Source organism: Leucopleurus acutus, assembly GCF_964270905.1.
Source record: "Leucopleurus acutus genome assembly, chromosome: 20".
NCBI lineage: Eukaryota > Metazoa > Chordata > Mammalia > Artiodactyla > Delphinidae > Leucopleurus > Leucopleurus acutus.
In genome coordinates, this window is record NC_139162.1 from 49,795,235 (window position 1) to 49,814,292 (window position 19,058).

At 49.3% G+C, this 19,058-nt stretch overlaps 1 protein-coding gene across 1 annotated transcript; it reads right to left on the reverse strand.

Moving 5' to 3' along the window:
• Positions 1 to 496: 496 nt before the first annotated feature.
• Positions 497 to 9,647, reverse strand: LOC309976339 (optic atrophy 3 protein homolog; the record flags this gene model as incomplete). The annotated part of the gene is made up of 2 exons (XM_082861914.1): positions 497 to 897; positions 9,620 to 9,647. 2 exons carry the CDS (start codon positions 9,645 to 9,647, stop codon positions 497 to 499), a joined length of 429 nt encoding a protein of 142 aa, XP_082718040.1.
• Between the last annotated feature and the right edge of the window lie 9,411 nt (positions 9,648 to 19,058).

The following is a 19,058-nucleotide window of genomic DNA, read 5'->3' on the forward strand; positions in this document are numbered from 1 at the left end:
GGTAGGGAAGTCCATCAGAGGTTTCTATATTTTCACTACAATGGTCGGTACCAGTGAAGAAGTGGGATGAGGTGTCCTGGTGTAATGGATGAGGGTCCCAGGGAAAGGACCACTCCTCAGGTAAGTTGGAGGTATGAGTGACAAAATTAAATGGTCCATGTGCCCTGCTGGCCCTCCTGTTGGTGCGTGGGTGGGGTCCAGTGGAAGACACTGCTTTTCCATTCCAAAGTGCTAAACCAGTGGATGCGGTGGGGCGATGGGGGTCGGGCTGGAACGTTCCACCGGTGGATGGGGGTGTCCCAGTGGAAGGTACCCCTCACTGGGCAGGTTAGTAGGGAGGTGACCAGAAGCCTGGTTGGATCAGCCCCAGTCCAAGATCCCTTCTGACTCTAAAGGGACCTGGTGGTGTTAGCTGGGCCGGTTCAGGAAGGGACAGTGGGGACAGACATGGCAGCCCAGGCATCAGTCACGTCTGAGACCAGGGACCTGCGGCCCCCTACTCCTTGGGCGTGGGCTCTGCCTGGGGCGCGGGCGGCGGGTCCAGGGCGCAGAGCTGGGCGCGCATCTCTTGCATCTGTGCCTGCAGCTCCTCCAGGGCGCCCCGCGGCGGTGCCGCCTGTACCTGCGCCTGCAGGGCCTCCAGCGCCAGCGCCAGGCGGCCCCCCTCGTCCCGCATCGCGTCCCAGGCGGCGCGCTGCTCCCCCTCCTTGCGACGCTGATACGCCTGGTGGCGCCAGTACTCCAGCACCAGGCAGCCGCCGCCCACGATGAAGACGGTGGCCTCGCCCAGCAGCTCGGCGCCCAGCTCGGCGGCCGCCGCCTCGTTCAGCGGCTTGACGGCTTCAGCATTGAAGCCCGTGAGGCGCATCTTGGCTTGCATCTCGGCCCAGTGGTACACTGCGGGGGAAGACAGGGGTCAGGGATCTTTGCTGGGAATGCAAGCCCCGCCCCTCGACGCCTCGGTGTCCGGGTCGGAGCAATGGCAACACGGCAGCCAGAATCGCGGGCGCCAGCGGGGAATGGGCCCCTTAACCAAGACCCGCGCCAGGCCTCGCACGCGGAATGCCCAGTTAGTTATCTGGCCAGGGGTGGCCCTGACGGCATCCTTTGAAAACGTCCAGAAGATTCTGGTGATCGGCTGGGGATGAGAATTGCTGCCCTGGAGGGGAGGTCCGGAGTGGAGGCCGCAATCTCTGGCAGGGGATGGGAGCGGTCAGAAGTCCAGGGCGGGTGTAAAGCTTGCTCCTTCTGCCCCTCCCACAACCCACCTGCCAGGCTCCTTCCCTCTCCCCGAAGGTGGGGCCGACGGTGCTGCGCTCCGTCCTGACGTGTGTTCACTGTGGGGTTTGGGGCTTTGGACGGAGCTCAGGGCTGCAGCGCCTGCTCTAACGCCAACTCCTTCCTTATCTAATCACTTACTCATGTGAACAAGGATTATCAGCGTTGTGGTCACTTGTAAATGCAACATAAGCCTAGAGTTGATGTTGAAACCTGATTCACTGCAGTAATAATTAATATTCATCCACTGATACATGGACTGATGGGAAAAATAAGGTTCCTTGGGCTCATTAAGGGATGAATTTCTGAAAACATTTATACTTGACCCCTTCCAACCATCCTCCACAGCAACCAGGCTGACCTAATTAGGTTTTCTTCCTTTAAGTTAGAAGAATAACATGCACATGGGGGGAATCATTTAGACTACATAGAAGGGGGTAAACTGCAAGACAGAAGTCCATCTTTCCACCTCCAGCTTTAGTTCTCCTATTCCTCAAAGGAATAGGAGGACTGTTTTTTGGGGGCTGCACAGCGTGGCTTGTGGGATCTCAATTCCCACACCAGGGATTGAACCCCGGCCACAGCATGGAAAGCCTGGAATCCTAACCACTAAGAGGTTAACCACTGCTATTGGCAGACCAGCCAATAGAGAAGGACTTGAATCACCTAAGAGGATAAAATCTAAACGGCCACTAGACATGTGAAAAGATGCGGTCTTTTCATTACATGTCAGGAAAATATTAATTAAAATCACAAAGAGAAAGCACTCTACACACCCCAGAATGGCTGACATGAAACACCCACACATCCTAAGTGCTGCCAAAGATGTATCACACTCAGACCCGGAGGAGGTAATTGAGGACACCCACTCTGGCAGCTGGTTGGCAGTGACTCCTAAATTTAGCATTCAGTGCTCTATGAGCCAGCAATTCCGCTCCTGGGTGGACACCCACAGAAACCTGGCACATGTTCTCTGAAAGACATGTCCCTGCATGTTCACCTCAGTGCTATGAAAAAAAAGACTCTAGACCACCCAAATGCCCACCATAGAAGGATTGGTAAAAAAGGATGCACACAGTGAAACACTCAACAGCAATGAGAACAAATGAACCACAGCGACATACAAAAAGCTGAATAAATCTCACAGACAATGTTGAGTGAAAGAGGCCACACAAGCATACATGCTGTGTGATTCCATTTATATAAAGTCCCCAAAGAGGCAAATTCAATCCACAGGGTTACAAGTCAGGATGGTGGTTACCCTTGGGAGGCATAGCGACTAGAAGGGGGGCATGGTAGGGTTTCTGGGGGGCTGGTTATATTCTGTTTCCTGTTCTTTCTGTGAGTTTATCAAACTATACACTTAGGATTTGTACACTTTGCTTTAGGTATACACTTTGCTTTAGTTAAAAGTTTTCATAACCCAGGGCTTCCCTGGTGGTGCAGTGGTTAAGCATCCGCCTGCCAACGCAGCGGACACGGGTTCGAGCCCTGGTCCGGGAAGATCCCACATGCCGCGCAGCAACTAAGCCCGAGCGCCACAACTACTGAGCCTGTGCCCTAGAGCACATGCTCTGCAACAAAAGAAGCCACCACAATGAGAAGCCCGCGCACTGCAACGAAGAATACCCCCTGCTCGCCGCAACTAGAGAAAGCCCGCGCGCAGGAACAAAGACCCAACGCAGCCAAAAAAAAAAAAAAAAAAAAGTTTTCATGACCCAAATGAACGAGAGTTGTCCAGCCACCTTCCCGATCTCTTCCAAGTGACTTTCACTTGCAGCCTCTGGTGAGGGCCAGAGAAATGCCACTGTCTGGTGCCACGCCCTTGGTCAGTCTGTTTCCTCCCTGTTGCCCATGGGCAGCCAGACTTGGCCTTGGCCACCTGTCAGATGAGCCTGAGACATCTAACTTCAAGGTGTCCTGACTGCCTATTTAACACTCTTCCTGTTGGGAAATTACACTGGCCCCTCCCAAAAGGAGCCCCAGTCTTATGATGTCCTCCAGGCTCCTGCCTGGGTGCAGGAAGCAGGGTCGTGATGGATCCTTGAACTCTCTATTCTCCCTGAGGGTCTGTTAAAAGGCAAAATGGGGGGCTTCCCTTGTGGCGCAGTGGTTGAGAGTCCACCTGCTGATGCAGGGGACACGGGTTCGTGCCCCAGTCCGGGAGGATCCCGCATGCCGCGGAGTGGCTGGGCCCGTGAGCCATGGCCGCTGAGCCTGCGCGTCTGGAGCCTGTGCCCTGCAACGGGAGAGGCCACAACAGTGAGAGGCCCGCATACCACACACACACACACACACACACACACACACAAAAAAAGGCAAAATGGATTCAGAATCCAGGACTGAGAAAGTCCAGGCCCCCACTCAAAATGGGAGGGGGACGGGCACGACTATGGCCTGTGTTAAAGGGACTCAAAGACAGGATGACAGCACATTCCTTTCTTTTTTTAAATTTTTAAAAATGTATATATATATTTTGGCTGCGCTGGGGGGCCTGCGAGATCTTGGTTCCCCAACCAGGGATTGAACCCACGCCACCTGCAGTGGAAGCGTGGAGTCTAAACCAATGGACGGTCAGGGAATTCCTCACATTCCATTTTGTTTAAAAACCAAAATTTGAATCCGTCTGTCAATGACCTCTGTAAATCTAGACAGTTTCTTAAAGGTAAAGGCTCAAAAGGGAATCTCAGCCTGAAATCGAGGAGGATTTTATGTCACAACCTATAAATGAAGCTATGCTTGCCGAGCACAGTGGTTAAACCAAAACAAAGCAAAAATGGTGAAATTACTCGTTTGCTTCCCTAGCAGTGTCTTACATCCCCAGGCATGCTTTTGCCAACTTACCAACACTTCTGAAATATTTCGCTACGAATAAATCTCACGATTTGCAAAGGAAAAAATTAAAAGAACGAATGAGCTTCATATACTTCAACGCAGAAAAATCTCCCAAACATAACGAGAAGAAATACTAGGTCCAAAAGATACAAACAGCGCGGTAAAAACAAGAACGTGCACTATGGACACACATATGTATTCAGGAAAAGTATAAAGTCTCACATGGACTAATACTCAGCAACTTCAGGACAGATGAAGGAGGAAGGAGTGAGAACGGGGTGAGGCTTTTTAGCTTTAGTCCCTAAACAAGGGAATAAAACTCAAAGCAAATAGGGCAAAGTGTTAATATCTATTAATTCTAAGGGGTGGGTCCATGGGTGTTTGTTATAGTATTTCCTCTACGTCTGCAATATTTCACAATTAAAAGGAAAAAATTAGTTCAAAAAGAATAACAATTATATTTTTTGGCCATTTGGAGAAAAAAGGATTTTGATGAATGCACAGTGATAGAAATCAGGTCAGTGCTTCCCTGAGGTCAGGTATGGCGGGAGAGATGGACTGCAAAGGAACACAAGGAAATTTGGGGGGTGAAGGAAATATTTTTTTTTTTTTTTGCTGTACGCGGGCCTCTCACTGTTGTGGCCTCTCCCCGTTGTGGAGCACAGGCTCCGGATGCACAGGCTCAGCAGCCATGGCTCACGGGCCCAGCTGCTCCGCGGCATGTGGAATCTTCCCGGACCGGGGCACGAACCCGTGTCCCCTGCATCGGCAGGCGGACTCTCAACCACTGCGCCACCAGGGAAGCCCAAGGAAATATTTTTAACTATGGTGGTGGTTTCCTGGCAAATACCTGTGATAAAACCCATCAAAGTGAACCCTTAAAATAAGTACAGTTTATTGCATGTAAGTCATACCTCAAAAAAAGTTGTTAAATAAAAAGGAATTTTATAAGATTAAGAAAGTGAGAAGCCACAGACTAGGAGAAAATATTGCAAATCATATATCTGATAAAGGACTTGTTGCAGAACATATAAAGAGCTCTTAAAACTCAACAATAGGGGCTTCCCTCGTGGCGCAGTGGTTGAGAGTCCGCCTGCCGATGCAGAGGACACGGGTTCGTGCCCCGGTCCGGGAGGATCCCACATGCCGCGGAGCGGCTGGGCCCGTGAGCCATGGCCGCTGAGCCTGCGCGTCCGGAGCCTGTGCTCCGCAACGGGAGAGGCCACAACAGTGAGAGGCCAGCGTATCGCAAAAACAAACAACAACAAAAAAACCCTCAACAATAGCTGGGAATTCCCTGGCAGTCCAGTAGTTAGGACTCGGTGCTTCCACTGCAGGGGGACCCGGTTCAATCCTTGGTCGGGGAACTAAGATCCCCACAAGCGACACGGCGTAGCCAAAAAAAAAAAAAGTCAGCACAGAAATACCAGTCAAAACCACAATGAGATTCCATTTCACACCCACTGGAATAACTGTATTCAGAACAACGGCCAGTTGCACACATGTCCACAACAGCCAAAAAGGGGAAACAACCACAAAGTCCATCAATTTGTGAATGGATAACAAAATCTGGTGTATTTATACAGTGGCGTATTATTAATACATAAAAAGGAATCAAGTACTGATACATGTTACGACAGGGATGAATCTTGAAAACGTTATGCGCAGTGAAGGAAGCCAGACACAGAAGGCCACGTAGTGTATGATTCTTTTCTATGAAATGTCCAGAATAGGTAAATTCACAGAGACAGAAAGCAGGTTAGTGTTTGCCAGGGGCTGGGGGAGGGGAGAATGGGGAGAGAACTGCTAATGGACTTGAGGGATCTTTCCAGTGATGGAAATGTTCTAAAATGACTGTGGTAACAATTGCACGACTATGTAAATTTACTAAAAATAAATTGTCCACTCAAGACAGGTGAATTTTATGGCTAGATTATACCTCAATAAAGCTGTTTAAACAAACAAACAAGCAAGCAAAAAGTAGAGTCTCTCCTGCTGAAATTAGCAAATGCTGCTGTGCAAATGCGCGGGCTTCTCATTGTGGTGGCTTCTCTTGTTGCAGAGCACAGGCTCTAGGCATGTGGGCTTCAGTAGTTGTGGCACATGGGCCCTAGAGCACCTGCTCAGTAGCTGTGGCGCAAGGGCTTAGTTGCTCCACGGCCTGCGGGATCTTCCCAGACCAGGGCTCGAACCCGTGTCCCCTGAATTGGCAGGCGGCTTCTTAACCACTGTGCCACCAGGGAAGTCCCTGGACCTGAAATCTTGAGCAAGGTATCAAGGATGCCAGAAGTGCCTAGGAGTCATGCAGGAGGGAGGATGGCAGGTGAAGGGCGGATGTGGGGTGGTACCCACGGCGCTGTCAGTCCTCTGACCTCAGGAGTCCACCAATGTCTCGTGCTCATGGCAACCTGGGGTAGATGCCTTGCTGCCAGGTGTTGGTCCAGCCAGGGACTACATTTCCCAGTGCCCCTTGGGGTTAGGTGTGGCCAGGGCATTAAGTCCCGGCAAGGGGAATTGAGGTGAAGCGAATAGAGTGCCACTTCCAGTCCTGGTCCATAAAACCTGTGCTCTCTTCCTTCATGCTCTTTACTGACCTCTGGCTGGAGTGGACATGACCCCCAGGGTGACCTTGAAAGGCACAAGCTGAAGATGGTGGGACTGCATCAGCCTGGGTCCTTGAACGACTGAGCAGAGGAAGAGGGCTGTCCTGCCACATGACTCCCCTGCAAGAACTGCTATACAAGCAAGAAATAAACCCCTGTTCTAGGTGCCATTACACATTTTGGGTCTCTTGGTGACAACACTGGTGTCCTGAACTATAGACCTCCAAGATTCCTGCTGATTTTCCTAGGCTTGGTCTCCAATATATCCTTCCAATATATTCCTTTTCTGCTTCCGTTGGCCCAGGATGGTTTCTGTTGCTGGCAATGCAGAGTGTTCACTGATGATGACAAAAATTCAATGCTTTGCTAGTATTTCCTCTGAGCTAGGCACCTCCCTAAGTGTTTTACATGTATTAACTGTTTCGATGTCGTAATAATCCCACAGAGGAAGTTCTGTTGTCAAGCACAAAGACATCCGGTGAACTCTAGCTCATCCAAATAGTATGAGGTGGATCTAGGGCTTGAGTCCAGGAATTTCAGTGTCAGAGCTCACACTCTCCTCCACGATGCTCCACTGCCCTCCAGACAGATTCTCTAAGCCTAGAAATGACTGCCAATTACATCCATTTTCACACAGCACTATTCACAATAGCCAAAAGGAGAAACAACCCAAATGTTCATTGACAGATGTACAGATAAACTGTGGTCTATCTGTACAATGGATATTATCCAGCCATAAAAAGAAATGGAGTACTAATACCTGCTGCAACAAGGATGAACCTTGAAAACATGATGCTAAGTTAAAAGAAGCCAGACACAAAAGTTCACGTATTGTATGATTCCACTGATAAGAGATGTCCAGAACAGGCAAATCCATAGAGATAGAAATCAGATTGCTGGTGGCCAGGAGTTGGAGGGGGAGGGGGTGGAGAGTAGCCACTTAATGGGTACCAACTCTTATTCTGGGGGTCATGAAAATGTTTTGGAATTAGATAGAGGTGATGGTGGTACAGTGTGGTGAATGTACTCATGCCACTTAATTATTCACTATAAAATGGTTAATTCTATGTTATGTGAATTTTACACCAATTAAAAAACAAAAAAACAAAACTGCAAAACTCCACACAAGGGGCACCCTCGGCCACAGTTTCGGCTCCTACCACTGCCTGAGCTACCCTCACTGCAAGAAGCCAAAGAAAAGCAGCTGTGGAGGAAGGATCCTGCTTCCTCCATAGGCCCTGTAACTTGACCTGTTTTAATTTTTTTAATTGAAGTATAGTTGATTTACAATGTTGTGATAGTTTCAGGTGTCCAGCAAAGTGATTCAGTGATACACGTGTATCTTTTTCAGATTCTTTTCCATTATAGTTTATTACAAGATATTGAATGCAGTTCCCTATGCTATACAGTAGGACCTTGCTGTTTATCTATTTTATATACAGTAGTGTGTAACTGTTAATCCCAAACTCCAAATGTATCCCTCTCCCCCTTTCCCCTTTGGTAACCACAGTTTGTTTTCTGTGAGTGCAACCCGACGTTTGTGATCTGCAGCCAGACGAGGCTGCTCAGTGGTTCCTTGGGGGAGGGGAGAGGGGAGGGGGGCAGGGGGGAGGGGCTTGAGGAGACTGGGGAGTGATGAGATGTGTCTACTACCTTCAATGTGGTGGTGGTTTCACGGGTGCATACGTATGTCAAAACATCAATTAATACACACTACTTTACATACAAGAGGTAGTTTATAGGTAGAAAAAAGAGATATTTAAATATTGTAAATCAACTGCACTTGAATAAAATTAAAAAAAAATTTAAACCATCAAATGATACACTTTATATACGTGCATTGTATTGTGTGTCACTTATACTTCTCACTTAAAGCTTAGACCTCACTTAAAGCTGCTTTGACAAAAAAATTCGAGATAAGGCAGAGAAACAGAGAAAAAGGACTGAAAGAGTTTGTGGCAGGAGAAAGGGTACAGAGTGGGTAGCGTGGGGCTGGGAATTGCTTTTGATAAGCCTTAGAGAATGTTTTGTTCTTTAAACTGAGAATAAAAATAAACATTTAGTGTAATTACGCACGTGCACACGCACAGACACAATACTCGTGGGACCTGAGCACTGTTATCTTGGAGCCTTGCCCCCTCACCTGATTAGTCACCGTATCTGATGAATCCCAGTCTCTGCCCCTCAGGGCCCCCTGCAGCTCCCCAGCCGGCACTAGTTCAGCCCCGTCCTCTCAATCCACGCTCCCCACGGAGTGATGGTCCCAGAAAATAAGAATGCACCGAAGCCACAGCCCTCTCCTGACGAAAACCCTACTGCAGTGGCCTCTACTAGCTCACAGAAAATGTCCTGACTCCTTAAAATGGCCACAAGGCCCAATGGGATCTACCCCAAGGTTGATGGGGAGTTTCCAACTGTTCATTCAGTGCCCAGACCCCTCTGCTCTCTCCCACCCCTGGGCCTTTGCATATGCTATTCCCTCTGCCTGCAACACTCACTCCTCTCCACACCCACCCTGAATTTTCAGATGCCTCCTCCTGTTGGGAGTCCTTCGTGACCCCCCAGGCTGGGTCCATCACGACTTATGCGGGTTCCCCCATCCCAGGTCCACGCACTGTGGGTCGTCACTATCTGTGGATGGACTGTCTCCCTCGTGACCTGGGAGTCCCGAGAAGGCAGGATCCAGAGTGTCTTGGTCACCACTGTGTTCCCAGCACAGCCCTGCCTAGCACAGGACTGGGCACAGAGATGATATTCATGGAATATTTGCTAAAAACATAAACGAATGAATGAATCAATCAATCAATGAATAAATAAACTACTGACCAATTACAAAAGGGCAAAGGGCACTTTTCCAGTGGCAGACCTGGTGGTCATCACCTGAACCAAGTGATCAAACTCACCATCATCAGAAACGGGACACACCGACATCGTGTCCTGATGGAGTTGCCAAGGGAAAGACACAGCACCACACACGTCGTTTTCCCGCTGAAAATGTTCACTCTGAATCTAATTATGGTCCAGAGTGTGGGTCAGTTGCTACAGGGCAACTGAGCTGGAAGTTCCAAAAACCCAAAGTTATAAAAGTCCAAAAGAGCTAAGGAACTGTCTGAGCTTTTTCAAGATTAAAGAGATGTGACTATAAAATATAATTTGTGGATCATGATTGGATCCTGGATTGGAGGTGGAAGAAACATCTACAAAAGACATTTTGACATTGTTGGAGAAATTTGAAAAGAAGCAGTTTCTTAAATGACATTATGAAATTATTAATCATTTTCTTAGTGTATAGTGGTTTGTGGATTATGTGGGAGAAGGTCCTTATTCTTAGAAGACACTTGCTTCAGTTTTTAAGGATGGGGAATTCCCTGGCATTCCAGTGGTTAGGACTTGGCGTTTTCACTGCCGAGGGCTCAGGTTCGATCCCTGGTCGGGGAACTAAGATCCCGCAAGCCGCACAACATGGCCAAAAAAAAAAAAAAAAATTTAAGGACAAAGTGCCGTGGCATCTGCAAATTACTTTCAAATGATTCAGCAAGAAAATCTGTGTATATATAGAGACAAAGATATAGATGTAAACTGTTATGGACTAAAATGTTTGTGTGCCCCCAAATCCGTATGTGGAAGGCCTTACCCCCAATGTGATGGTGTTTGAAAGTGGGGTCTTTGGGAGGTAATTAGGTTTAGATGAGGTCTTGGGGACAGGGACTCCATGATGGGATTAGAGTCCTTATAAGAAGAGGAAGAGACATCAGGGCTCGCTCTCTCTCTTTGCCTTGTGAGGACACAGTGAGAAGGCGGCCTTCTGCAAGCCAGGAAAAGGGTCCTCGTCAGGAACTGAATCTGCCAGCGTCTTGATCTTGGACTTCCCAGTCTCCAGAATGTGAGAAAATATATATCTGTCGTCTAAGCCACCCAGCCTATGGTATTTGGTTACAGCAGCATGATAGAAGACATAAACATGGGTATAGATGGAGACCTAGGTATGTGAAGGACATAAACAGGACACAGTGTGAACAAGGGATGGATCCAGTAAGGGCACTTGGGTGTTGATTGTGTATTTCCTTCCATTGCTCTGTAGGTTTGAAAAATTTTCCAAGTAAAATATTGGAGAAAACTGAAATATAAATAACAAACAAACAAATAAATAGTATTTATGGAAAATACTCCAAAATGTAGGAGCTGATTATTTCTGCGAGATGGGTTTGGTGGTGGTCTATGATTTTATAATTTTTAAATTTTCTCCTATGAACACTGATGACTTGTTTGTTAAATCAAAGAGGAAAATTCAAAACCTATGCATGATCAGATCCAGCGGCGTCATTTCCAGGAATTATTCTTAAGAAGCTAAGGATGGAATGCACAAAGATTTAGCCCATGGTCCCTGAGAACACCCCTCTGCCTAGCATGGCTGTTTGGGAAGGTCCTTTCCTTCCAATCACCAAGGCGTCCTAATGCTGCCTTCCAAGTCAAGTAGAAGTGGGGCCACTGTTTGGTGTGATATGTCCATCTTCTAAGCTTAAAACTCAAAACTCATAGGAAACCTGGAGGGGTGAGGGGGCAAACTCTGGGGTACCTTATTCACTGTCTCTTGGAGGGTCCCTGCAAGACTGAGCCCCAGGTACTCACAGAAGTAACCTGCTTACTAACATACCCTGTAAAGACTTCCTTCCTTTTCTGTCTCACTTGCCTCCGGAAGAGCCCCTTGTTCCTCCCCTTCAAAGAGTCAAAGAATAGCAGTAATTTATTATCCCTGTAATTACTTTCTGAAGAGGGGAATAAGGGCCCCTATTGGCAGCTAACTTGGTTATTTAAGAGTCAAAGAGTTTCCGCTGGAATGATGAAAGAGTTCTGGAAATAGATGGTGATGGTGGCATAGCACTGTGAATACACTTAATGTACTTAATGCCACTGAACTGTACACTTAAAAATGGTTAAAATGATGAATTTTATGTTATGTATATCTTGCCACAGTTTACAAAGAAAAGGTAACTGGGTAATGAGAAATTGGTTTAGGTACTGGCCTATTTCACCCCCAACTGGTCAACACCTACTGGGTGTACTGCAATGCGGTCCAGAGTTAGCGCACACCCCACAAGGGAAGGGCTCAGTCCCACGAGACTGCCCACACTCCAGACATCAGCCACAAGTGGGCTTCCCAGGCCATGTTCACTCCTGACTCACTGGCTGCAGATTCAGGGCTCCCACAATTCTCTCAGATTCAATAACTGGCTAGAATGGCTCACAGAACCCCCTGAAAATGTTATACTTACAATTACAGTTTTATTATAAAAGAGGTACAGAGGGTGAGGTCTAGGAGGGAACACAGAGCTTCCTTTGCTCTCTCCCTGTATCAGAACAGCAATCAGAACAGGACTCAGGCTGCCACCCACGAAGCGCTCAGTTTCATCAAGAGTGATGAAATCTTCGGCCAAGTGACTGAACTCATTCTCCAGAGCTCCCAATATAGCTAGTTTAAAATCACAACCTGGGACTTCCCTGGTGGTCCAGGGGCTAGGGCTCTGCACTCCCAATACAGGGGGGCCCGGGTTCGATCCCTGGTCGGGGAACTAGATCCCGCATGTATGCTGCAACTAAGAAGTCCACATGCTGCAACTAAAAACCCCCCACACCGCAACTAATACATTTATTTATTTAAATCAAATCAAATCACAACCCTCTGGGGGCAGGGGGCAGAGATAAATTAGGAGTTTGGGATTCACACATACACACTAATATATATATAAAATAGGTAAGCAACAAGGACCTACTGTATAGCACAGGGAACTCTACTCAATATCTTGTAATAACCTATAATGGAAAAGAATCTGAAAAAAATATATATATATAACTGAATCACTTTGCTGTACACCTGAAACTAACACAACATTGTAAATTAACAATACTTCAATAAAATAAAAACAAAATCACAACCCTCTATATCTTATATCTATACCTTATGTCTAGGTCTTTCTGGTGACTGGCTCGGTCTGAGTCATGCCATTAGCATAACAAAGATACACCCATCCTTTAGGAATTTATGAATGACTTTGAAGGGTTGTGTTAGGAATTGTGGTAACGCTTACATATATTCTTTATTACCAAGTGAGTTACTTGCATCTGGAGCTCATTGGTGATTGACTTTGCAGGACAGAGGGCAGAAGACAGAAGCTGTCTTCCCCAGGTGCTGCTGGCCCCTCCGTAACATGTGCCAACCAGGGGCCTCCAGACGCAGGCCAGGGCCCAGGACCAGTGTCAGCGGCGGATCCGGACTCCTTATCTTCTCAGGTACAGGCCTGTCCCCACCACCCTCCTCCTCTGGCCCAGCTCCCCGACCCTCACGTCTCTCTCCCCTGCAGCTCTCTTGCTCGTGCTGTTCCCATTCCTGCACAGATGGCCCCATCTCTCTAAAGGTGACCACGGGTGCGGGGAACAGGGAAGTCTGACCCCTCTGGGGTGGCTGGGCAGCAGCAAGGGGCTCAACCTCCACCTCCGTGCTCCGCATCAGCTGAAATGCCAACCTGAGTGTGGAATTCTGACCCACTTCCCACCCCCAGGTCCTGGGGTCGTCTGTGTGGATCTCCCATGCCAGCCCCTTGCGCTGAATATGGGTGCAGGGGGGTAGGGAGTGCTTCCCGGGAGGGAGGAGAAATGGGGCATCTGCTGGGCTGGGAGGGAGAAAGGGAGTGATCGGCCGAGACAAGAGCCAAAGTCGAGCGTCCGGTCCCAGCAATTCCCTGGAGGTCCCTGGAGGTTAGGACTCGGTGCTTTCACTGCTGAGGGTCGGGGTTCGATCCCTGGTTGGGGAATTAAGATCCCGCAAGCCACGCGGCGCGGCCAAAAATAAATAAATAAATAAATAAAGAGTCCCATCTTACCACAGGCCCAGCTGGCGAAGCATTTCTATTATCCCTTATTTCAACCCCACTACCTGACAGCCACTTTCACTCTGGGTGACACCCCCGTGAAGCAGACAATCCCATTTTAGAGATGGGAAAAGTGTGGCTCAGAGGGGTGAAGTTAACTGCCTGAGGGGGAGAACGGAGCTTAAACCCTGACCGGGCGCTACTTGCCTAAGCAACTTCAGTGACATTAGTTGCAGCCCTAGCACCAGGTAAGTGTACTTCTTTGGTTGTGACCGGGGCGCCCAAGGTGAGCGGTTGGTAACCCTGCGCACAAGGGCAGGAGCCCACTGAGGGCTGGAGAGCTCAGCACAGAACCCACGCCCCTGGGCCAGGCAGAAGGCAGATGAGAAGGAGGCAGCCAGAGGAGAGGGGTCACGACTGCTCTGGGGACAGAGGCGGATGGGACGTTGGACATCAGTGCTGGGTAAAGGATGAATGGATGCAGGGAAATGCAAATCAGAACCACAAGGAGATACGACTTCCCACTCACTAGGGAATGGGATAATCAGAGAGTCAGATAACACGGGTTGGCAAGGATGTGGGGAAATGAGAACTCTTATACACTGCTGGTGGAAATGGAAAATGGGGAGGTCAATGTCCGGAATAGGCAAATCTATAGAGACAGTAAGTAGACTGGTGGCTGCCCAGGGCTGAGGGGGGTGGGGAGGTCGGAGGGAATGGGGAGCAAGTGCTAATGGACACGGGGTTTCCTTTTAGGGTGATGGACATGTTCTAAAATTGATTGTGGTGCTGACTGCACAACCCTGCAAATATACTAAAACCCATTGAATTGTAGGCTTTAAATGGGTGAATTGTATGATATGTGAATTCTATCTTAATAAAGGTATTTAAGAAAAAAACCAAAAACAAAAACAAGGGAAAGGGGAATTCCTTGGCGGTCTGGTGGTTAGGACTCCATGCTTTCACTGCCAAGGTCCCGGGTTCAATCCCTGGTCGGGGAACTAACATCCCGCAAGTTGAAAAAAAACAAAATGAATGGATGCGAGGGGGATAAGGGATGGGAGCAGGGCGCAGGCAGAGGCCCTCCGCCCAGGCCCTCCTTCTGAGCCGTGTCTGGCCCCAGGTGAAGGGCTGGTGGTGAGGGAGCCGTGGCGGCTCTGTGGCAGTGTGACGCTGGACCCCAAGCACCGGAAGTGGAGCTGCTGCAGAGACGCCTACCGTTTCCACCACCTCACGCAGAGGTGCTGCCAACCTGGGGAAGTTCATGGTCATCCCCATGAACCCGGAAAAGTTAGAGGCTGAAGAATGCAGGACATACACCCCAGAAAACTCTAGGTAGGTCCTGGCCCCGCCGGCGGCTTCCCTTTCTGCTCTGGGGGTCACAGAGACCCTTTTCTCTCTCCTTCCTTCCCGGGAGCTCTGCCCTCCGCGGAGGGGCTTGTCTGTTACTGGACAGGGCATCTGTGCCATTAACTTAACTGCGTTCCAGCTTCCCACTGTGTGACCTCAAACAAGGGTCCTGCCCTCTCTGGGCCCAGTCTCCCTGTCACCAGGTTAAGGTATGCACAAGAACTTCTCATCCACACAGAGGGGGGCTGGGGCTTTCAAAGTCCCTTCCCACAGTTCCAGAAGTGACGTCAGGGGCAGCCCCTCCTGTGTTCTGCCCTCCTCTGAGCCCCTCCCCCGCTCCAGGTCCCAGATGCCCACATGTGTGTGATGGGAAATCTCCTGGGTGTCTCACAAGAGTGGCCGACTCCAAACGTAGGCAGGCACGGGGGTGGAAAAGAGGCTCAGCTCCTGGTTGTTGGAAGTCACAACCAGGTGGAAATCACTGGAGGGCCACTGCACCGCACTGAGGCCTGCTGCCCCCCTCAAGGGTCCCACAGACACTTCCAAGATCAGGGGAAGCCCTGTCTCTGAAGCTGGGCTGGTGGTGACCCGGGTGTTTAGTTTTCTCTTCTCTGTATTTTACAGAATAAAGTGAAGACTGGTGATGAGATTTGTGTATGTTCTCATGCGAAGACGTCCCTGATGGAACAAGCCTGGTATTGATGGGCACACACTCTCATCTGGTTTTGATGAAAAGCAAATCGTACTATTAACTGGTTAGAAATGTGGGACTTTCCTCTTTTCCTACTGGCTGATTACATTTTATGAACAGATGTTACAGAACAGGAGAGAACAAGAGCAATCTCCTTTCTAGGAATTGGAACCTCTATGGATCCAAAAGTGAACTTCTCCCAGGAGCATGCGTCCCACCCGCCCCGTGGGAAGCGTGCACTAACTCGCAGTCACGTGCAGTATTCCTCGTTGCAGGGAAGCCCATCCACCTGCCGTCCCGGGGGTTGTTGCTATCTGAGTCACACTTGGGAAGGGAGAGAGAAGCCTTGGAGCCAACCCGATGCTTTGAGTGTGACTCACCAAGCCCAGGACCTTAGCTCCCAAACGGCAAGATCACACGAGGTAACTGCACGTGACTGGTTGGTGTTGGGTGTCCTGGTCTCATGCTCCCCTGGAAAGCTGGGGAACGCTGGGGCTGTGATACTTCCCTCTGCTCCCAGACCCCCTCTCTACTCTTGCCTGCCTTTCTCTGCTCCCAGGAAGCTGAGTGCCTATCCTCTGTTTCTGGTGGGCACGACTTTGGGCAGTGCCCTCAAGAGAGGAGGGGACAGGTGGACTTCCCTGGTGGCGCAGTGGTTAAGAATCCGCCTGCCAATGCAGGGAACACGGGTTCGAGCCCTGGTCCGGGAAGATCCCACATGCCGCGGAGCAACTAAGCCTGTGCGCCACAACTACTAAGCCTGTGCTCTAGAGCCCGTGAGCCACAACTACTGAAGCCCGCGAGCCACAACTACTGAAGCCCACGCACCTAGAGCCCGTGCTCCACAAAAAGAGAAGCCACTGCAATGAGAAACCCGCGCACCGCAACGAAGAGCAGCCCCCGCTCGCCGCAACTAGAGAAAGCCCGCTCGCAGCAACAAAGATCCAGCATAGCCAGAAATAAATATATAAAATAAATTAAAAAAAAAAAGGCGGGGGGGAAAGGAGAAGGTGGAGGTGGGCATGTCTCCCCTGTCCCCTCCGTGGCTGGGCTGCAGCTCTTACATCTGCCCATCTTGGTGCTGGTCCTGGTGACTTTCTGACCATCTCTGGGTGGTGTCCAGTCCCTGGGAGCCTTAGCTCCTCCCTGGATCCTTCACCACTCCTGCCCACACTGCTGTCCTGCACGCGCTTCAGTAAACAAAACGAACAAAGCAAACACACGGGAAAAACTCACACAGCTGCTCAGGGCTCTCAGGGGTCCTGAGGTCCTGCACAAATCTGCCATCGCCAGCTCATCTTGCCCCACCCCTGCCCTGCTCCAGCCATTCCGACCGTTCCCTGTGGCCACCGGGTCTTTGCACATGCCGCGCCCTTTACGAGAACAGCCTTCCCTCGGAAACTGCTGCTCATAAATGAGAAGGGCTCCTAAATCCACCCTCACCCGGCCAAGGGGGTCTGACACCTTCTCCTCCAAGACTCCTTATCGGTCACTTGAAATACAGATCTAGAGCATCTTATAGAATGATGCCCACTTTGTACGTATGTGTGTATCTACCAATATATACACGATGCCTCACTTTTTTCTCTATACACACGCGCGTGCCATTAGGATCATGAAGCAGAGCTAAAAGTTAACAATGATCATCTCTGGGTAGTGGAATTACAGATGATTTTTTTCATTTCTCAGTGTTTTTGTTTCTCAGTGTTTGCTGTGGTTTCTATAGTGAGCCTGCTGTCTCTTGAACTCTGTAGAAAATATGATTGGGAAACACAGTGATCGGAATGAGATTCCTTTTGACACGGACTCCTTGAACTCCAGGCCATCCAGTGCCCTCAGCTCCCAAGTCAAGAAAGGCCTGGAGCTATACCTTCCTTTCCATGGCCCCAGGCGCTGTATGATCTGGTCACCGGCCCCTCGTCCTGCCCACTAAGCTGCAGGACTAAGCCATGAAATCTTTTTTTTTTTTTTTTTTGCACATCCCTCCTCACTCACATCTCTGGGCCTTTGCACAAGCTGTCCCCTCTGCACCTGGACTTCACCCCATGTATCTTTTCCTTTGTTGAATGTAATCTGTATCCTTCCACTGCAATAAATTATATGTCAGCTTTTCTGAGTCCTACTTAGCAAATCATCGGGTCTGAGGGTGGTTTGGAGGAACCCCAGCACAAGGAGATTCAAGGATTCAAAGATATGACTCTCGTAAAATCCTTCTCACAGTGCCTGGAGCCTAAGAAATGTGAACTAAAAGAGATTAGTTTCCTCTGGGCCTCAGTTTCCTCCTCTGTAAAATGACGGTTATCATCATCCTGCACTCTTAGGGTGGGGATGCTTATAACTTGAGGCAAAGAAGGTCTTCCCAGACAAGGGAGGAAAAGCAAAAGCCATAAAGTAAAAGATGGAAATCTGGCTTATTAAATTGAAAAACTTGGGGACTTTCCCTGGTGGTCCAGTGGTTGGGAGTCCACCTTCCAATGTTGGGGATGCGGGTTTGATCCTTGGTCGGGGAACTAAGGTCCCACACGCCGCGGGGCAACTAAGCCCGCGCGCCCCAACTACTGGGCCTGCGCGCCTCAACTAGAGAGGCTGCGTGCCGCAAACTATACAACCCACGCGCCGCAAGTAGAGAGAAGCCCGTGCATCGCCACTAAAGATCCCACATGCCACAACTAAGACCCGACGCAGCCAAAAATAAAAGAATAAATAAAATAAATTTTAAAAATTGAAAAACTTTTGTAAAAGTACAGAAGACCTCACGAAAAAGCATTAAGGATAAGCAAAGTAGGCATTTCTTTTTTTTTTTTTTGGCCATGCCATGCGGCTTATGGGATTTTTTTAAAATTTATTTTTAGCTGCATTTGGTCTTCATTGCTGCACACAGGCTTTCTCTAGTTGTGGCGAGCGGGGGCTGCTCTTTGTTGTGACGCACAGGCTTCTTATTGCGGTGGCTTCTCTTGTTGCAGAGCACAGGCTCTAGGCGTGCAGGTTTCAGTAGTTGTGGCACGCGGGCTCAGTAGTTGTGGCTCGCGGGCTCTAGAGTGAAGACTCAGTAGTTGTGGCGCACAGGCTTAGTTGCTCCGCGGCATGTGGGATCTTCCCGGACCAGGGCTCGAACCCGTGTCCCCTGCATTGACAGGCGGATTCTTAACCACTGCACCACCAGGGAAACCCGGTTTATGGGATTTTAGTTCCCTGACCAGGGATCGAACCCAGGCCCTCAGCAGTGAGAGCACGGAGTCCTAAGCACTGGACCACCAGGGAATTCCCCAAAGCAGGCATCTCTCACAGAATTCAAAGGTCCAATGAACAGCTGAAAATATGCTGAGCCCACTAGGGATCATCTGGGAGGCACAGACCACACCCTCCATGCCAGCCTTCTCACCCCAAGGCTCTAATGAGAGGTTTACCAAGAGTATCCCCATCTCAAAAGAAGGG